The following is a 15,798-nucleotide window of genomic DNA, read 5'->3' on the forward strand; positions in this document are numbered from 1 at the left end:
GAGCAAGTGACATCAAAATTTCGTCACAATTACCGATGCTACCCACAAAGATACCTAAAGATTTCCTTATTATTTCCAAAACTGTATTTCATTATGTTGATCAATGTGACCATACGCCCTTATAGCCTGCAACCTCGGGGTATCGCGGTACTTATCATGTACGCTAAACGGAACAAAATGCACTCACTAACCTTTATGTTAATTCGTGTTCTCTGTATCAGATATCATTCATGTTATCAAACAATGCATATTTTACTGATAAAAGTTCATTATTTACATTAGTAGCTCCGAGTAAAAGCCGGGCCTCAGGCTCTCTCTGACAAGGGAGAGAACTCCATTGTATCGCGGTACAGAGAAAAGTTGTGTATGGAGGTACGAATTGGACAAAAAGAGGACATAATTCTACCAACCACTTGGTATGATCATGCCAGACATCAGTGATTTGTCCAGACAAGTGCAAAGACAGCACAAGTAAAATTCTAAATGTGTTATCAGCAATAGGTATTCAATGCATATTTACCGAAAAGTAAGAGAAAAATATTTTTATAAGTCAACATCAAAATATCAGAAATGATATTTTAAAAATAATTGGATGAAAATAATTTGTCACAAAATGGAAAAATGTTAAATGTCAACAATAAATATATAAAAAGCACTCCTAGTATGCCCAAAGTATGTATTTATCTTTTGGTTACTAGTGAAGAACGTATTTCTAAGTTTGGCATTATGGCCCTTATGATCTCCCAATAGATTCTGGGCACAGAGCGGGAAAAAATGTGCGGACTACGTAACTTCCGTTACCTCGTTAGTCGCCATGAAGATGCAGATGATCTAGTTCAGGTCGATAGAGAAAGTTTACTTGGGGAACTGCGGGTTATATCGTTGGCCATTGATAGATGGGGGTAAGGCAAAATTACAACAAATGCCAGAAATATGTATCAACGGATTAATAACTCCTTACTTACAGCAGACGGAACATTCCGAGGAAATTGAAATTGTTTACGAAGTGAGCACTTCCTGGCTACTGATTTGCATTAATAGACAGCCGCTAAGAGGCGTGTCCCGCGTGAACTATCGGAAATCACAAATGCCGCGATACGATGAATGCCGCGGTACCATGGGGTCCGAGTATACTATCAATAAAAGTGACAAATGCCCTTCCGAATTGCGCAGCACACGTCGCGAACTAGTCTAGGTTTCTGCTATATCATCCGGGAACTCACGGGAAAAAAATAATAACAAAGGCAACAACCAGTCCCGGGGAATTGCTTTAGATCAGTGCCCCTTTAACCAACATAAACCAAGGCAATAAAAATATACCCACAGAGAGCCTATAGACTAAATTAGGATTCCATTTCCCAAACCTGACAGCCTTATGATTTAGGCTCGAATTACTAAACTTACCTTGAAATGATATGGGACTTGTTCACATCACTGATGAATAGGGAGCAGAAATCTTCGTGCCCGGCGACTTCGGCTCATGAAAGCTAATTCAGGATAACGTTTGAATTTACGCGCTGATACCACGAAAGCATTCACTCTGCAATGTCCTGCAATGGAGGCTGTTTATATCCGGGTAGTTCCGCTGTCCGGATAATTTCGGACGATTCCGGAAAGCTGGGTGACCAATCCGATTGGAGTCGAAATCGTACTCGGCAGAGTTCGGAATCTCTCGTGAACAAAATATATGGGTCATTTTCAAAAAGTGTAAAAATACATGATACCTGTCAATATTTTAACAATAATCAATATCTATTAAGAAGTTACACATGACTTTGTCTCAATACTCTACAAATTAATATTTAATATTTTACTGGAAAATTTCTACAATTGTAACAACTGCCAAAAAAATAATTTAAAAAAAACCAAAACAGTTTGCCATGTTATTGAACACAGTTACATGTTATGTTGATATTTTTTAATAATATATAATTGGTTGTTCAGAAGGATATAGGCCATCCTTGCTTTGAGCAGTGTTGGCTTGCTTTTACCCGGACATGTTTTTGAAATTTCATGGTTATCGTAATAATTGTTTGATTCCACCGTTGGCTTGCAAGACGGCGACCAGACTCGCAAGGATCAAAGCTATCTTTGCGTTACGACTTTCGCAAGCCTGTGATAAGGTATATTTTATATGGGAGTTGGATTCAGTAGTAATTAATTTACATCGCGAAACGAAGGTCGCCTTATAAAACGGGATGAAGTTCATAGGAATATTATAATGTCGCATCAAATAACATCAATTCATAATAGTTTTGTCACATAAAATGTGTTTTAATTAGATCACACCTTAGATTGCACCTGAAACAAGAACAATGTCAAATAAACTATGTGCTGGCGAAGTACTAAGAAGTGGAATAACTATATCACTTCATATATATGGCTTAGAAGTTTTTTTATTCAAAATTATCTGAAAGATAAGTAAGTAAGTAATTAAGAGACCGCGACATCCTGTTTAGAAGATACGTATACACAACTTGTGAAGCGTGATTATCACTGACATTACACACTCCCGCAGGTGTGCGCAGATGAGCAGCAGCGTTGTGCTGAGGTGCGAACCATAAAATTGACAACATGGCGGCAGACAAATTATACTTTGAAGTATAATTAGTGCAGTCAGTCTGTCGCGACATATGTCTCAAACGCGACAGACACAGGTATACTTTTACTTAACGTACGTGTGCTTGGGTCGGCGTCAGAAATAAGCAAAGTACCATGATTCCACTGCAATACACATGCTGCCATCTTATATATATATATCAGGTAGGACCAACTTCGATCATGCGACATTACGTTCATAGCATTTTGAAATATGGAGAACACGCGCCCTCGATCCCGACTGACGGAGGAAGACAGACTTTCTCGGATGCAGTCTATTTTGGACGACACCAACGCCATCGTGAAAGACCTCCAGGAAAAGTTCACCACCTATACAGCAAAGCCGACATCAGGCAGGCCAAAGAGCCCCCATGTTCGCTTTTGTCAGGTATGTGCAGCGGAAAAAAGGGACGTCATGAGTTAATTTATTAAACGTAGACAGTTATAACAACTGGGACAAGAACTGGGCTCCCTGGTATATGTATTGATATATCACATTCACCAAAATCCGAAAAAACTCCTTACATGTCCGTGCACATTTAATAGTGTAAAACTTACAGCTGGCCTATTCTCAGATTCTTCATATAGCCTACACATTTATTCACGTTTGCCTACATAAGTAATGTTTGATCAATCTACTATATGGTAATCCCGAAACAGCCACGGACACTTGTTTCACCCAAAATAGGGGTTTATATGGTGCTTATCAAACGCAGTAAAAATATTCTTTGGTTTGGGAAAATGTGAAATATTTGGTTGAAATACCTCAGCTTTCATTGGGAACTCACTTATGTCGCAATAAACATATTCTTTGAGCTGATTTTTAACAGTTCGAGTTCCACGGTCAAATTGATCGATTGGGCGACTCTGCTGCTACGTTTTTGTGGCGTCTCTCAAGTTCGTATCAAGTTTATAATTATTTTAAAACGAGTATGAATCGTGTATGACAAAAATGGTATGAGGCGTAGTTATTCTTATTGTTTACACATTTACATATATTATGTTTTCAGTCTTTGGTGAGAAAGGTGGTACAAGCACTGAGTGATGATGCGGATGACCCATTGGAGTTGGAGTATGAGAGGTAGATCTACCTTAATTTGTTTCACATTTATGCAGGGTTCGATATTGCATGTTCGAATATGTTCGAGATCTAGAGATGGATAACAGTTTCATTGTGAGAATTATGTTCCTAGTCCTAGAGCTAAAAAAAACCAAAAACGTGATCGTGGCGCTTTCAACTCGTACCACGAATGGGTCTCGTCAGACCATAATTGAATAACGGACATGAGACTCATACGTTGGTTGAAAGCCCTAGCCAATTAAATCTGCAAACTTAGCCAGCCGGAAACAGCGATCAGCTGTACACTCGTATCTACCGGTGATTCGTCTAACAATAATCAAATAATAAACCTTCTGCAAATATTGACGCAAATAAGCGACAGAAATGTACCTCAAACTATTATTTTATCAGGAATAACATATTCCAATATCGTTTCATTTTCGTTGCAGCTTTACTATAAATATTGGAAATAATAATAACCATTACAAATTATGATGGCGTGTTTTTAAAATAGACAGCTGTGTATTTTCAAAAGGTTAGACTCAAAATACACTTATACAGTACGCAAGATAATTTCTAACTTAAATTTTATTTAAAATAATAACGATGTATACCACGCCACTCCATCGTAACATAATTATATCCATGACATGCTTGAAATAATGAAATAAACGGAAGTTTTAAAGAAATGTAGTATATTTATTATCACTGTTATTGGCGAAGATGAATGTGGATGGCAGGGACTATGAATTACTTTGTACTGTCTGCCTAAAATATCCTTAACTACATCTATCAGATGCTGTGCAATAAATTAAAATTGTAAAACATATTTTATAGAAAGGTCATAACAACATTAATTTTTAATGTAACTTTACATCATGTCGCATCAGTATGATTAAATAAAACCTTGTTTTGGTTGTTGGATCCATAGAACTAGTTTTTATGAAAATGTCTTTCCAAAACATCAGGGCCTGGCCAGAATTTTCTACATACTTTGGTTTGACTTAGTAGTTTTACCCACAAGAATACTAATGATGCTAAAGGTGGATACTACAACTTTTCTTTTTCCAGCTTTGATGATTGCAAAGTTCAGGGAGCTAAAGACCGGGTGGTTCGCGAGATCATGCTGAACTATTCTGGGAAGCCATGGGCTAACATTGAGACATTGAGTGGTAAGTATCAGTGAAAGTCATTCAGTTAATAGCCCTGCATTACAAGGGGAACTACTTGGGTTGAATGCAAATTTTGCCAAAGGTGTTTGTGTCATTAAATAGCGAAGTGAGTGTTTTACGTCACTTTTAGCATTACTGCATTATTACGGGAGGGGGGGGCTTCACACATGGAACTCATGTCAGGAATTGAACCCAGGTCTTTGGCGTGAATGCTTTCACCACTAGGCTACCCGGCCGCCCCTTAAGTAGAGGGAATTCAATATATATAGCCAATTATGTAGTGTGACATGTTTCATTTCTGATTAGCCCCTTGAGGAATGTTGGGTTGTAGCACAAGGATCAATTAAAGGAAGGGGGACTTGTTTCCAATCCCTGCACTACAATAGTTGTAAGTCAATATAATAATCTGTGTTGGATTTTGTTTATAAAATTTGAAGTACCAATGATTTCGTAATGTCAATACTTTCATTCAACTTGACCAAGCATTGCTGACAATTAAGGGAGATTTTAAAAGTTCTGGTGTTGCCAAAGGATCTTTTTTTATTAAGCATTAAGGAGAGGAGTGAGTATGGTTTTATGCCGCTTTTTGCAACATTCTAGCTATATCACAGCTGGGGACACCAGAAATGGACCACACATTGTCAGGAATTTAACCAAGGATTTCGTCATGACAAGCGAAAGCTTTAACCACTAGGCGACCCGACCACTAAGTGCCTAACACATGAACAAATAAAAAGTAGACATAGCTTACTGAGGTTTAACTTCTAAATAATACCTTGATCCCTGTTGTGACATCATAGAATGATGCAGTGTGGGAAATGACAAAGTTACAAGTGTTTGTGAAAATACTAACCAAATTTTGCCTTCTTTCAAACATCCAAATAATAATGATTTATAGGAATGTTTTAACAATCTTTATACACCTTTCCAAGGAAACTTTCTAGTTAAGATACATATTATTTAAATCTTATTGGCATTTAACTTATTTGAAAGTAATTTGTGTAAGAAAGCTAAAGTTATATATAACTTGTAGTTTCATTAAGCAACTGTTTCTTAAAGATGATATCTGCTATATTGCCTGTAGTTCTGAATTTATCGATGTGACTATGATGAAAAATGAATATATTTTCCTGATTAATTGACAATCATGGAACGTCATTTATCTGATTGCAGTGGTTTACATTTCATACTTTCATTTTTAACATTTGATTCAGTTACATTATCAATTTCTCATATTGCATTTAGTAGTTTTATTTTTTTGCCATATACATTACAAAACATTTTCATTGTCAAATTGATATGAAGAACCTTTTCATAACAAGGCAATGCTTGGTATACTTGGAAGAACTTAGCATTATAGTAAACTGATTCTAAACTAAACAAACAATAAAATATTATCTCTTTGCATGATCAGGGTAAGTTATCAGCTACCTAATTATGATAAGGGGGTTCTTAATTCTTAATTTGTATTCTAAATTAAATTAAATATTTAGACATGTGCTATGATGTGATGAACTCAATTTGAAAAGGTTTATTTGATAAGTGGCCCAAATATGGGATGAAATGTTATGACCTTCGTGACCATGTGTAAATTACCTGTTTGTTTTCCAGAGGCGTTCAAACAAGTTTGGAAAAATAAGAGGGACGACAATCACCGACAAATCACTGGCCAGAAAGAACAACATAGGATAAATAACAGAAGAAACAAGAGAAGAACAAGTGTAAGTTTAAATATCAGAATCAGGTATTTATAATATCGTGGCCATGTCTTTCCAAATATACAGTGTTTGTTTCAGACATTTAGAAGTGCTCAGGAATAATATATTAATGTAAGTGCAATGAGCCTGACCCACTGTATTATTAAATGTCTCATGGAATATGTATGGTGCTGTTATAGTAAAGTTATGCACCCAAAGTGTCTTTTAATGTATGTTATCTCTGTTGCTGTCTTGCCTTGCTAACTTTTTGCAGGGATGATGTGAGCAATGGTGTGTATGAGTAAGAGCTATTTCATTTTCAATACAGAAGCTTAAGGACAGAGTCAAGGCTCTAGAGAAGAGTAAGAGACCTGACGATTGGAGGCGCAGGGCAAAGGGGATCCTGACAAGGGAGTGTACGTCTCCAGACGTTTCTGATGAGGACGATGAAACAATCAAACTTGTGCTGCCTCTGGTCTGGGAATCCCCCATGATGACAGATATTAAAGAAGAGCTGGACATCATCAGGGGAAAAGACATGCGTCAGGACCACCCATCCAAGATGCTCAGAGACAGTCCATCTGGCCGGGTGCCGGAATGGGCCATTCGGGGAAGGTACAAGGAACAAAGAGGTACTTGCATTATTGGACATTATACATGGCATGTGGATTATCTGCATTCTGTTTTCTGTCTCACAAACATGTGCATCATTCAGTCTTTATGTTGACATTCAATTACTGTGACATGCCTGGGAGTTATAGGTACGACTTAACAGTGCGGTTGTATGTAGTTATACCAGTGTATTCTGTCCGTCCTTCAGAGGACACCTTTAGTGCGGCCTGTAACTCAAAAACTAATGCATGGCTACTTTTTTAAATTCAGGGAACAATTCTGAAAACAATAGTGCCTTATTCATGTTTGGGACTTATTTTTATTTGACCATTTTTTGCGAAAACTAATTCATGGATTCTTTTCCAACAATTTTTATGCCATTAGGACAGGTACATTGTTGATTTTAAAAAAAACATATCATATTATGACACATATCCACATACCCTTATGATTTATATGCCCAAGGCGCTTTTTGGTGTACCCCTGGTCGAGACACAATCACCTCATACCATATTTACCTTATGATGATCTTTACTCCCTGGGGAGCCTACTGCAACTGCTTCATTGAGAATTTCTGCATAGATTGTTTTCATACTTTACGCAAAATTGCAGTACCATGCAATTTTTATTTCAAGAAATTTTAAACAAAATACATGTTTTGCTGATCTTATCTGTGCAACTGAAGAGGTGCGAATTTCATACCTTAATGGATTGTGGTAGATAATAGTTATAAACTTGACCTAAATGGGCAAGGATATATTGGATAATGCCACTATTTTAGTCATGGGTTAGGAGTCCTGCTCACCTTTTGCCTTGTTTTATTCATTATATACTTGAAGGTGAATCATAGTAATATTCATGTCTGGAATCAGTTCAAGGGAGTATAGATTTCCTTCCTGTAATATTTTCTTTGAAGCTATTTTTGTTTTTATTAACGTTTTTCATTGTTTTGCAGGCAACAACCTGATATCAAGGAGGAGAATCCCATCAACCCCTGAGTCATCACCTCCATCCACTCCATCCACATCCTCTCGAGCCACAGCATCCTCTGCCACATTCTTCTCCACTCCTTCTGACACATCTTGCCAACCAGATACACCGTCAACCCCTTCCTCAACATCTTCATCTTCACCCCCATCAACACCCCTATCAACACCAACACCAAGACTATTCTGCGACCTTTCCCCAGTGCACAAGTCGAAGAGGAGGAGATCCTTTTAGTTCCGTGTGACTCTCTGTTTGACTCTGTTTGACCATCATCCATACACAATATCCATCAATATCCATACTTTTTTCATTGGCTTTATCTTGTCAAGCCCTCATCAATGATATATTATTTGTATATACATGTACATTATTTTCAAGCATCAGGAATTGAAATGTTTTCAATATAAATAAATTGTTAATGTTGCAATAATGTTGTGGTTGTTTGTAAAATGGATCTTTCATTGTCTTCTCAAGGAATGTCCTTGTTTTACGTTGTAATGTACCTCTTAAAGGTGTTTGCTCATTAACTGACAAAATATGGATAAATCAGTTCAGTAAATAACACCAACCTTTTTTACTGAGTCATTTGAGTTTAAAAAACATGAGTACATAGTAATATGGTGTTGGTATTTTATTGGTATATACTTGGAATGGAATTATACCCGCAAGTGCATATTTCCTTACATGATGTATGATCATAACACTTTGAATGCATTGTGAAACAGGAGTTATATTTTCCAGTAGTTTAGTTATAGTTTAAGTACAATGATCACAGAATATTGCGATATATAGATAACCTGACCTGAGTGTCTTCTGAGATTATATGTATCAACATGCAACAAAAGCAAAATATCTGAGGCTTAACTTGAATATTTGTACATTTCTTGAAGAATATTCTATTTCTCCCACTTGAAACTATTTCTATAAAAAGTATGTTCAAAGTCAAATACAGCCAGAAAGCTGTAGTGGCAAAGATCTGTGATGTTATTGGATTGTGAGGTCATATGCATTCAGTGAAGTGATAGATGAACATTGATGTGACACACATAGTAGTGACATAATGGTAGAGGAGGCATTGTGATAACACCTTGATTGCAATCAGTATTTTGTGAATATATCATTGTTCATGAAGTAAATGTAACTATGAAAGGGCAAATATGAGAGCATTTTCTACCAAATGTTAAACTTGTTGGTTTTGGGAACATTTCTTGCAAAAATGTCTCGACGTCAAGCAAGGTATCCGTTGCCGGATCCTTGGATACTCAAAATGAGGTATCCAGTGGTATCCGGTGCCGGATACTTGGACACCCATATGTTAAACTTGTTGGTTTGGGGAATGTTTCTTGCAAAAATGTCTCGACGTCAAGTTAGGTATCTGGTGCCAGATAAGTGGATACTCAGAATTAGGAATCCAGTGGTATCCGGTGCCGGATACTTGGACACCCATATTATAGTATCCAGTGAGGTATCTGGTGCCGGATCCTTGAACACCCAGATTGAGGTATCCGGTGAGGTATCTGGTGCCGGATTCTTGGACACTGAGATTGAGGTATCCGGTGAGGTATCCGGTGCCGGATACTTGGACACCCAGATTGAGGTATCCGGTGAGGTATCCGGTGCCGGATACCCGGATTCCATGAGGCATGCTTTCCGCTGAGGTGTCCATGCCGGATACCATGGATCTGGTATCCGGCAAGGTATCTGCCACCGGATCCCTGGACGCGTTTTGGGTAAGTGTCCGGTGGTATCCGGAAGGTATCCGGATACCGGAAACTGCATTTTTTTTGCTGTGATAAGTATGTGCCCTCATGTCCTGTAATGACATACTATTATTTCTTGGTCTTATTCTGTTACCTAACATGGTTAGAATGAGGCATTCAGTCTGGTGTCCTGTGTTTCTGTTGCCCTAATGGCTGCCTTTGCTGAAGTCATATTCCAAAATGTTGCTATTTCAAGTCAAGTAATGTACACAAGTCACAAATAAGGCATCTTCCAGAGGCAAGAGAGTTAACTGACTATAAAAGTCCTGTCTCCACCCTTGCTGAACTAGGCTGGTATTATGGAGTTAGATTTTGGCTGGACTAACGAGTCTATGAATAGTCCGATCAAAATCGCGTAATGAACTAAACATCCGATTCTTAAACTGCTGTGCAGATTTCGGTTGATTTGCAAAGCATGTGTACCATCAACGTTGTGTCAACTGATATTTTCCAAATCTTGTCATGTTTTTAATCAAGGTGCTCACGTGATTTGATGCACTTTGCGATGTAAGACCCATTTTAACACAATATAGATCTTGATTATTGATCAGATCGTCTTAACTGGGCTCCACCATTTTGTTTGAAGCAAATGCAACTGATATGAGAGGTGGAATCTGATTTGTCCATAGGAGAGGCAATAAAGGGACATAACTCGTAATAGCCACTGGTGGCACTACGATCATGACCAGGAATTCCAGCCTAGTTCAGCAAGGGTGGAAACGGGACTTTCAAAGTTAGTTAACGTTGCCTAGGGAAGATGCATATCAGACAAAGTTAAGCAAGGTTGGCTGCAGAGAGTTGGTGGATGAATGACTGTGTTCGCCAGCTTGACAGCAGAGAGTATCTAGGGCTTCAGTCCTGTACACTGAACCCCATTTTACATGTCTCTGTTCAGCCAGCAGTGAATTGGTACTCGGTAGGAGAGATTGTAATGTGACTTTGATCCTTCTAGTGCTTCAAAACCTCTTGTATACTCCCCAGGGAGCTGAGAATTAAATTTGCAGACTGATCCAATGATCAGAGTAATTATTATGTAGCTCCATGAGAATTCAATTGACACATTACAAATGGAGTTTTATTATTAATGTTGATGGGTGGGAGAGTGATTGTAGATTACTAATGACGTGTTTCCAGCATCGGGTGACCTGGGCTCGGAGAGGGTGTTACAGAACCCCGGCTTCGTGGAGGTGGCGCCGTGTCCCTGTGACCTGTCCTACTCCGTCTGTGACATCAACTGCTGCTGCGATGCTGTAAGTCCGCTGTCCACCATCCTCTATTTTCTCAGTGGGGATTCTGGGTAAGGCCCCAGCAACCTTGTCACACGATGCAACTAAACAAATTGGGTGGTCAGGTTGACTGGGTGTCCGCGTACCCTGATGAAGTGGGTTGAGGCTCATAATATCAAATTTTTAAACTCATCCTATCTCACACTATGCATTTCTGCATTTTTCTTTTGTTCCTAGCTGGAAACATGAACAAAGTTTCCGGCTTTTAAAAAACAAATCACCCGAACACATCCCAGCATCACCAGGCCATTGTGTTAACTGACTTTACAGACTGAAATAAAGAAATTGAAGATAATAATTTTAATATTAAAGTCAAAGTGTTACTAACCATCACAATTATTAGTGTTTTTCCCATTAGTTAACAGATTCAGACAATTTTTTTTATTTTTATATTTGTTCCGTGTATGTTATTATAGAAGTAATTAGATATGGCGCCTAAGATTGGTCCATTAATTACGGGTGAACGTGAAACAAAACATTGGTGCGCTGGTGCATTTTGGGTTTTCATGCGACAGTACAATACGTAATACGTTTGTTTCTGTATCGATATGGGATGATACACTTGCTGAAATATATTACTCACTACTTGTTTAATGATTCCTAATGTTTTTGTTAATCAGATATCGGAAAATGTGTTGTAATTAATGTTTTAAGTTCACTACTTACCATGTGTGTACAGCTAGGTTTTCCTTTGAGCCTGCTCTAAAATATTTATTGTCAATAAATTTCCATGCGATGTGACGTAAATATGCATGTCGTGTATTGTATTGTATTGTATTGTATTGTGATCTATGTATCTTGATATGTATCGTATGACCTTGCTGTATTGTTTCCCCCTACCATTAATGTCGTTTTGCCCTACAGGACTGCACAGCTGACAAGAGAAAGACTTTCAGCTACTGTCTGCCCGGTCCGTACGGTGGCCAGGGCTCTACGACACCATTCCGCAGCTGCTACTCCAACCATACCTTCAAGGAGGACTGGTTCCCACTGCTGTGTGTGGAGTTTGAGACTAATGCCCTACTGGGGCTGTTCCATGGCAACACTGGCGCCGTGAAGACCGACACAGCCTTTAACACCCGGCTGTCGGCGCAGACCGTCAGATACTCCTACAGGTACAGCGATAGAATCCTGTAGTGATTGGAGGGCATGCTAGATTAGTAGATCAGATTTTACTACACCTCAAAAGAGGGGATCAAAAGTGAAGACTATCGAAGCCAAGTACGAAGTATTTACAATATGGTTATCGACGTTGACAGGTGGTACGAAATCAGTTTACATGTAATATACTCTCATAACATGTTTGGCTTGGGGAAATTCACTTTGTTGTTGTCTGAACCCCGGATAACTTAATGAATCTCCATGAAATCGACACAATGAGGTTTGACTGTATGTAGCTTGTTGCTTGATATTAAATTAGATCTGGCGGTTGGGCAGGGTCACTAACATCAACACCTTGCTTGTTGCAGGGAGACAGAACGTCGCTTCAGTGACCCCAACTCTGGCCTGGTGGGATACAAGGAGGGAGCCAGCATCCGGACCCGCAGGGATGACGTCCCCTCCTCCTCTAGAGGGGTGTTGACTCTGCCGGCGAGGTCCATGGGTGGAGCGTGTCTCAACGTCGTGCCTGTCCGCTTCCAGCAGGACAGATCATCCGACTGCGTGCATGACAACGTCCGCAACATGTGCGGACCCGACTCCATGCTCAGTGCCAGGATATACGCTGAGATGACCTCCACGTCTCATCCCCCGTGTCCCGAGGCGTACCGGATTCTTGAGAACTACGGTGGATCTAGTACTAATATCCCAATAGCCAATACGTACGTCAATTATTACTGTGCCACTACTGACGCGAGTTACGTGAAATCATCAGTACGATACAGTGATGCAGTACAGCCAACAGCGTCATGGACCTTTCGGCGAGAACTTGACACAGAAAACTGTACCTTGCCATGTGGGGACCCTGCCTGTTTACAATATAACGTGGATCAGGAGATCGTGACATCACTTCCTCCACGTTGTGCATGGGATGATGGGTACACTCGACCACCAGTACCGTCGCTCGGAGCAGTTGCTTGTAATGATGTTGTGGTGGATGTTCGCTACATTTTCACCTGGACGGGTCAGCGGATTGTTAATCTGAATGCCACTGTGATTTTGGCACCGATTACGTTAGGCGTCAACCCGCCTAGTTTGACGCAGAGTTTTGATGTGAAGTTTGAACATCAGATGTCCTTCCAGAGTAATAGCACCGACAACTACGAAAACCAAACAGAGGCCTTTGACCGATCTGGAAAACCAGGTGATATTTTAGACAAAATATTGTCGGCAGGTACTGATATTGTATGCTGATAGTTTAAACTGAAACGATACACTGAATTCACGATTGCATGAATGGTCAAATTTGTAGCAGCTGAAAACAAAAGTTGAAATTATTTCTACTGTCACTTCTCCTATATTTAAGACACCAATACTAATGACTTAATTGTGGAATTCATTTGAAATCTATTAGTAGGCAGTACAAGTTTAAAGACCATGTAGTGTGCAAATTTATATAAATTTGTAATATAAAACACGGATGACAATACAATATTGTATGGTACTGTTCAGTTGGATGTTGCTGTGCATCGGTTTCGTCTCATGTTCCTTGTCATTGGGGCGGTCGGGTAGCCTAGTGGTTAAAGCATTCTCTCATCACACCGAAGACCCGGGTTTGATTCACGACATGGGTACAATGTGTGAAGCCCATTTCTGGTGTCTCCCTCCGGGATATTACTGGAATATTGCTAAAAGTGGCAAAAAACCATACTCACTCCTTGTCATTACCTAGCTTTACACTTTACCCTTCCCACTCACTCACTCACTCACTCACTCACTCACTCACTCACTCACTCACTCACCCACCCACCCACCCACCCACCCACCCACTCACTCCTTGTCATCACCTAGCTTTACACTTTACCCATCCCACACACTCACTCACTCATTTACTCACTCACCCACCCACTCACTCACTCACTCACTCACTCACTCACCCCCACACACACTTACTCACACACACACTCACTCACTCACTCACTCACTCACTCACTCACCCACCCACCCACCCACCCACCCACCCACTCACTCCTTGTCATCACCTAGCTTTACACTTTACCCATCCCACACACTCACTCACTCATTTACTCACTCACTCACCCACCCACTCACTCACTCACTCACTCACTCACTCCTTGTCATCACCTAGCTTTACACTTTACCCATCCCACCCACTCACTCACTCACCCACCCACCCACTCACTCACTCACTCACTCACTCACTCACTCACCCCCACACACACTTACTCACACACACACTCACTCACTCACTCACTCCTTGTCATCACCTAGCTTTACACTTTACCCATCCCACTCACTCACTCACTCACCCACCCACCCACCCACTCACTCACTCACTCACTCACTCACTCACTCACTCCTTGTCATCACCTAGCTTTACACTTTACCCATCCCACACACTCACTCACTCACCCACCCACCCACTCACTCACTCACTCACTCACTCACTCACCCCCACACACACTTACTCACACACACACTCACTCACTCACTCACTCCTTGTCATCACCTAGCTTTACACTTTACCCATCCCACACACTCACTCACTCATTTACTCACTCACTCACCCACTCACTCACTCACCCCCACACACACTCACTCACACACACACTCACTCACTCACTCACTCCTTGTCATCACCTAGCTTTACACTTTACCCATCCCACACACTCACTCACTCATTTACTCACTCACTCACCCACTCACTCACTCACCCCCACACACACTCACTCACACACACACTCACTCACTCACTCACTCCTTGTCATCACCTAGCTTTACACTTTACCCATCCCACACACTCACTCACTCATTTACTCACTCACTCACCCACTCACTCACTCACTCACTCACTCCTTGTCATCACCTAGCTTTACACTTTACCCATCCCACACACTCACTCACTCACTCACCCACCCACTCACTCACTCACTCACTCACTCACCCCCACACACACTCACTCACCCACCCACCCACCCACCCACTCACTCCTTGTCATCACCTAGCTTTACACTTTACCCATCCCACACACTCACTCACTCATTTACTCACTCACTCACCCACTCACTCACTCACTCACTCACTCACTCACTCCTTGTCATCACCTAGCTTTACACTTTACCCATCCCACACACTCACTCACTCATTTACTCACTCACTCACCCACTCACTCACTCACCCCCACACACACTCACTCACACACACACTCACTCACTCACTCACTCCTTGTCATCACCTAGCTTTACACTTTACCCATCCCACACACTCACTCACTCATTTACTCACTCACTCACCCACTCACTCACTCACTCACTCACTCACTCACTCCTTGTCATCACCTAGCTTTACACTTTACCCATCCCACCCACTCACTCACTCACCCACCCACCCACCCACTCACTCACTCACTCACTCACTCACTCACTCACTCACTCACTCACTCACCCACCCACCCACTCACTCACTCACTCACTCACTCACCCCCACACACACTTACTCACACACACA

The 15,798-nt window shown here is 40.6% G+C and overlaps 2 protein-coding genes across 3 annotated transcripts in view; both read left to right on the forward strand.

Annotated features, from left to right (window-relative positions):
• Window positions 1-15,798, forward strand: part of LOC139456108 (uncharacterized) — a 67,014-nt gene that overhangs the window by 39,206 nt on the left and 12,010 nt on the right. For both annotated transcript variants that reach the window (XM_071237639.1, XM_071237640.1), the window contains exons 13-15: window positions 11,021-11,136; window positions 12,037-12,287; window positions 12,642-13,474. In XM_071237639.1, coding sequence (XP_071093740.1) covers window positions 11,021-11,136; window positions 12,037-12,287; window positions 12,642-13,474 — 1,200 coding nt within the window. The remainder of the gene's footprint in view (window positions 1-11,020; window positions 11,137-12,036; window positions 12,288-12,641; window positions 13,475-15,798) is intronic.
• LOC139455241 (uncharacterized) lies at window positions 4,782-8,431 on the forward strand. Its single transcript, XM_071236787.1, has 4 exons — window positions 4,782-4,830; window positions 6,442-6,551; window positions 6,856-7,159; window positions 8,095-8,431. Exons 1-4 carry the CDS (start codon window positions 4,782-4,784, stop codon window positions 8,358-8,360), a joined length of 729 nt encoding a protein of 242 aa, XP_071092888.1. The 3' UTR covers window positions 8,361-8,431.

This window comes from Haliotis cracherodii, unplaced genomic scaffold (assembly GCF_022045235.1).
Source record: "Haliotis cracherodii isolate W230 unplaced genomic scaffold, xgHalCrac1.p SCAF_11, whole genome shotgun sequence".
NCBI lineage: Eukaryota > Metazoa > Mollusca > Gastropoda > Lepetellida > Haliotidae > Haliotis > Haliotis cracherodii.

Coding starts and splice junctions, on each gene's coding strand:
- LOC139455241 (XM_071236787.1), top strand. CDS start 4,782: ATGCTGAACTATTCTGGGAAGCCATGGGCTAACATTGAGACATTGAGT. Junction 6,552..6,855: donor GAAACAAGAGAAGAACAAGT/GTAAGTTTAAAT, acceptor TTTTCAATACAG/AAGCTTAAGGACAGAGTCAA. Junction 7,160..8,094: donor AAGGTACAAGGAACAAAGAG/GTACTTGCATTA, acceptor ATTGTTTTGCAG/GCAACAACCTGATATCAAGG.